The 6000-nt window shown below is 32.0% G+C and overlaps 1 protein-coding gene across 1 annotated transcript; it reads left to right on the top strand.

Moving 5' to 3' along the window:
• The first annotated feature begins 216 nt into the window (after nucleotides 1-216).
• LOC130969819 (blue copper protein-like) lies at nucleotides 217-2342 on the top strand. Its single transcript, XM_057895715.1, has 2 exons — nucleotides 217-465; nucleotides 1650-2342. Exons 1-2 carry the CDS (start codon nucleotides 294-296, stop codon nucleotides 2108-2110), a joined length of 633 nt encoding a protein of 210 aa, XP_057751698.1. The 5' UTR covers nucleotides 217-293; the 3' UTR covers nucleotides 2111-2342.
• The last annotated feature ends 3658 nt before the right edge of the window (nucleotides 2343-6000 follow it).

The following is a 6000-nucleotide window of genomic DNA, read 5'->3' as shown; positions in this document are numbered from 1 at the left end:
TATGCAACCACTCTTTGGTATCATAAGAAATTGGTAAGAAAAGATGACCCCACTTTTTTCTAACCATTAGGTTCGATGTTTAACTCAAGTCACCATCATGGAAACTCAGTCCAACCGGGTTTAACATTCCGACCCACCAACTCCAACCCATTTCATGCAAATATGCAAAAGATGAATATTATTATATAAACCAAATTCATTTCACATCATCTTCCTCAGAGCCTCCTCTGTAGTTTCCTTTATTTATAACACTGTTTCCCTTTTCTCCCACATATTTTTTTTTTTCATTCAAAATGGAATCCTCAATTGTGGTTGTTTTGTATCTATCTCTATTTCTAGCTATGAACACGGTTCTCCCTACATTGGCAAAAGTATACACCGTTGGAGAGTCCATAGGTTGGGCAATCGGAGCTGATTATAGTACTTGGGCTAGTGACAAGACCTTTCATGTTGGTGATAAACTTGGTGAGTTGAGATCCTTTTGGTTTCATGCACATTAGTGTCAGAGGGTCGCAACAAATTTTATTATTTTCGACTAAGAAAAATATTTTTATATATATGTCAAAAAAAAAAGTCCAAATGCACTGGCGTGTATACACGCTTTCTTTTCTGTATTAGCCAAATGACGGCTAAAATTGGTATAAAAATACTGCTCTTTGAATTTTTTCTAATATTAAATTATGAAAAATACCATTATGTCAAACCTTTAACCAAAATATGTTTGTTCTATAGTGCATACTTAGGAAATTTTTTCATAATTCATTCAAAGTTTTCCATGATCATTTACTTGTTTAGATATTAAAGTTAGCTATTTTTTACTATGTCAGCATTCACTTTATTTTGTTCTAAAAGACTCAAATGAGGTAGAAGTCAAATCGATTTTGATAATACACTAGTGAATTTGAATAAAAAATTGCATCGTAATTAATAATTATAATTATTCTTTATATAATATTAGCGCTCCATCTAATAAGTGATATAAAAGCCAAGATGGTGGATCCTTTTTCTAGATCTAGGTAATGCACAAGCACAAGTGTTTTTCACGTGTTTTAGGAAAGGGAAATTGCAATTGGAAGATAAAATTTGGACGTTGGCAAGGCCGAAATGCATGATTACAAAAGAAATTCTGTTAAGAAGCCAATAAAATATCTGTAAAATGTGTACAATGATCTGTTCATTGGTATACTTATTTTCTGTCTATTCCTCTATCACTTTCTTGACAGTAAATGTTAACCTCTCCAAATTAAAGTTCACATTGCAAAACACAAACATCTCGTATATCAACAAAATTTATTTTTTTTTCTTACAGCATTTAAGTAATAAAGATTTTTTATATTAAATTTTAAATTCTAAATTTGAGATGCTAGATTTTAGTAGTATAAAAATTAAAGAAAAGTGTTAGGAAGTCAATAAATTTTATAATTTATAGCCATCAATTAATTATTATTAATATTTTTAATGATATAAAATTATATTTAATAATATAGGATTATTCACTTTTCTTTTACTAATTAAGTACTGATCAAATTTTAATAAAAATATTATCCTTTAAACTTTTTTAAAATAAAATGTTAACTCAAAATATTATTGACTAATTTTAAAAATAAGTGTTTGTCTTTTAATATTTCTCTTTATTTGATGTGCCACAGTTTTCAACTATGGAGCTGGGCACACAGTAGACGAAGTTAAAGAAAATGACTACAAAAGCTGCACAACAGGCAATTCACTTACTTCAGACAGCAGTGGTGCCACCACAATTATTCTCAAGACTGCCGGCACACATTACTTCATATGCGCTGCGCCGGCGCACTGCATGGGCGGCATGCAACTTGCTGTCACGGTGAAGGCAGCTAAAAAGGCTGCCTCTCCGACACCGGCTCCAGCCCCAGCGCCATCAAAGGCAAAGGATTCATCTTCTGATACCAAAGGCACACCTAAGGCATCTACCACCCCTGCAACTGCTCCAACAAGAAGCACAACCAGCACACCAACCAAATCCGGCAGTTCAAAAGGGGATAGTTCAATGGCTCCTAGTTTATTCTCACCGACTTTTGCGCTAGTGTTGATTGTTTCCTGGATCTCCTACTATGTTATGCTGCCTATGGTATGAGTTTGATTATAGGATTGGACAATTGGTCAGGATTGAGGCAATTGGTTTCTTGTTCGTTTTCTTTGTTCTTTTAAATTTGTTTTCCACTTTTGTTCAAACTCAGATTTTGATGTGATTACTGATCAATATGTACCCTTGTAGATGTGTCTTATAGCATTAGTTATAATGTAGAGAAATGTTAGAAACAAATATTTGTTAGTAAATTCTGGCCAATTCTTTTTAAAATAACATATAATTTATTTTTTATAATATATCAATTTTCAATTGAATGTTATTTTAATTTTATATCTAATTATATTTGTGACTTAAATTACTTAAATTAAATTAGAATTAATATCTCAACTATAATAAAACTATTTTATAATTAAATTATTATTTAAAATAAATAATTATATAATTTTTAAAATATTAATAACTAAATTCTATTTTCTCTAAATCATTCTTTTCAAAAAAAATTTTCTTTTTTCAAATCAGGTACTCTAATTAAGCCTCCCTGTAATAGTTTCCATTCCTTCCTATTCTTTCATAGTGGTCACGTCTTCCAAAACGGTACCCAAAATTTCATTCCATCAAGTAATTAATTTAAACACACTTTGGCAAAGTGGATCTATACGATACGTGCTTCAAATATTCGTGATATAAAGAGTTCAAATGTTATTTAAAAAATATTAGTTTATATTTTTAGAATATTTTAATTTAATTTAATATATTTTAATTTTATTTATTTAATTATTAAATTAGGTCTTTATATTTGTGGGCTTAGAATTTTCTATATTTTAATTTAATAAAAAGTTATAAATACTTCATAAACTAGGATAGTGGTAGTACAGAATGATTTAGAGGTTTGAAAACTCTTTTGGTTTTGTGATGAAACTATGATGTGAACAATTGAGGTTGAAGAATCTCTCTTTTGTTGCATCGGAAAATTGGCCGGGTAGAAGTTTAAGGAGTCTCTTCGATTCAATTCTCAAATTATAGCATTGACAAGATAGGTTGATGAGTCATTTTCTTGTTGCATCAAGAAATTGTAACACCCTAACTACCAAAGCTCACGCTTCTGGCTGCGCTACTCTGATAGCTCGGACATTACGACGACTCTTATACTATTTAATACTAAAATATGAGCCTGTTTAAAACTTTAAACCGCAATACCGCTCCAAAATACTTTTGCTATGCAACGTACATCCATACATACAATACAACTTACAAAAACTCTCAAAGAGTACATACCTATATATATATTAAATAGTTTTACAAGCATCAACCAATACAATTCCTATTCCTCTTACAGAATGTATAAAGATAAAGGCGAGGGAACAATAAACAATAACTAAAGCAATACAAAACATCACGACAACAACTAGATAAGCTCTTCGTGACTTCTGCGTCCATATCCTGAAAGGGGAAAATTGTAGGGGGTGAGAACATCATCCTCGAAAGGGTTCTCAATAGAGGTTCTTTTTTTTTGGAATTACTATAATAGGATACGCGAGATAAAATCATTTCAGTGATTAATAACTGCCTTATGCATCTTTTCAAAAGCAAAGGTTTACTATCAAGAAAAATCTGAAACCTTTTCTAAAAGAGGAAACTGTTTATTTTATTAAAAATTCGAAAGCCTTTCAAAAGGTTTATCTATGCTAAACCAAATTAGTCTTTCATACATTTCCAAACCAGAAACATCAACCATACATGGCCTTCGGCCCACCTCATGACCAACCACGGCTCTAGACTCAAACAACCCAAACAACCCAAACAACGACCAATCACCACGGTCCAACAGAGTCTCAGTCGCAAACACAATTAGGAAAATTCAAGCAAAAACAAATAGTTACAACAAGTAGAACAATTAGCAGTTAATCACAAGTAATCACAAAGGCAAACCAAATACAATATGCACACCCAAACAATGTCACATAGATGCATATGATGCATGCATGTCCTAGTGACTGATTATCATCTGTCGATTATATAGCCAACCTGACAAGTCCTGGTAGCTAACCATTGGACTGTCCCTCTGTCGTGCATCCCCAACTCGAGTTATTCATAATCATAAATCATAAATCATCTTTCACAGTGTCCGGCCACACTTACGACATAGGGTCAGTAGAGTATCAGGTCTCAACTTGGAGCACGTGGTGGCTAGCCACTACTTCTACACAGGAAAACTCGTATCTCAGATAATTGGAAGTGCAACAATCACAATATCAATAACTCTGCATATATGCATTTATTCTCAGCCATAAATCAATATTCATCTCAGCCATCCGGCTTAAATTCATGATTCATAGTCTGCCATCCGGCTCATAACATATTCCGCAATCAGCCATAATTCATTAACATACACAGCCATTCCGGCTCATAACAAAATACCACTTCCATCATCCAACATCATCAAATCCACAAAATCATCATTTAAGCCATAACTCAGTTTTTCTCAATTCACTTCACTTTGAAATCAAATTTTAGCTCTTTTTAGCCTTGGCTTTAAAGATCTCATTTCTCAAAGCATCCCAGGCTCATAAGCCACTTTTACTCAAAGTAAGTTCCCTTTTTAAAAACAAAGTCACCCTCGGCATCCTCTTTCCAAAACTTCCAAAACCATGAAAAGTTAAAGATTTATTTTGAAATATTCAAAATCATCCATCCAACAACGGAATTTTATAACAAAAGTCCCTCGGCAGAGTCTCAAGTCTTTAGGAAAGGACAACCTATATCAATTCCTTAAAATTCATTGAAACTCTTAAAACCATAGATTCTTGGTTCAAGTAAATAAAAACTGAATTTATTATGAACCCGAGTCATATAAAATCACAAGCTCCAATCCAATGCAAAATCACTTCACTTGAAACGGAACCAGTCCATTTGAATCAAACCACTTTCGAATTTCTTCTTGAAACCAATTCTCTAACCTCTTCCAAAATGTTTCAAACGTAATTATTCAATCAAAAGTCCAATTTTCTTTAAAATCACTAAAAGTTCCTCTGAACGAAATCTTTAAGTCTAACCAAGAGCAAAAGTCCTTTTTATATTAAAATCAATATTAGAACATAATACTTCTCTTCAGTTATTCAAATAGTAAAATAATTCATTTCTAAATAAGTTGAACTCAAGACATATAGTTCACTTAAATAAATTAAGCTCAAAAACATAAAAATTCTCTTAATAAATCAAATAATATAATTTCTCAAATCTAAACCTTTTTAAATAACTTTTCAAACAAAGTCTAGAATTTTTATAGAAATTTCGACAGCACCTCCCCTAAAACTTGGACTTTGCCACCCGGTTCAGGTCCCAACTAAACCGTTCCACAATCCTTTTCAACGGTCCAAATCCAAAATCAGTTCAAGAGCAAGCTAAATCCAACAGTCATCTCATTTTCATATTTCAAGGAAACCGTTTCAAAATCAAATCATTATCAACTGATTAAACTCATTTCCAAAACTTTAAAGAAACATTTCAGCAACAATTCCTTTATCAAAACCAAATCAATTAAAGCAAAACAGGCTGAATCCAAAAGAGTATTCTTTTTTTCACATTATCAAGAAAATCAACTCAACTCAAATCAATTCCCAACGGATTAAACTCGATCTCAAATCTTTAAAAGAATCAACTTCAAAAATATTTCGTTTCACAAAGTCGCACAACAATCCAGTCAAACAAACATTCATAATCATTCAAGACAACCAAACAATACATAAGACTGATACAATCACGAAATATACATTGTCTCACATCAGTATCCATATGTAATAATTCCAATATATAAAACATAGTTTTCAGAAAACCTCAGCGTATGATAACAAAGTAGTAACTAAAGGGCTTTCAAATAAAAAATGCTTACCGAAACGAAGAAGAAACGGCTGAACTGAATAGTGGCGATCTCCAAA

Source organism: Arachis stenosperma, chromosome 3 (genome assembly GCF_014773155.1).
Source record: "Arachis stenosperma cultivar V10309 chromosome 3, arast.V10309.gnm1.PFL2, whole genome shotgun sequence".
NCBI lineage: Eukaryota > Viridiplantae > Streptophyta > Magnoliopsida > Fabales > Fabaceae > Arachis > Arachis stenosperma.
The sequence above is the reverse complement of the archived record's forward strand: the minus strand, read 5'-3'. Positions and strand labels throughout refer to the sequence as shown.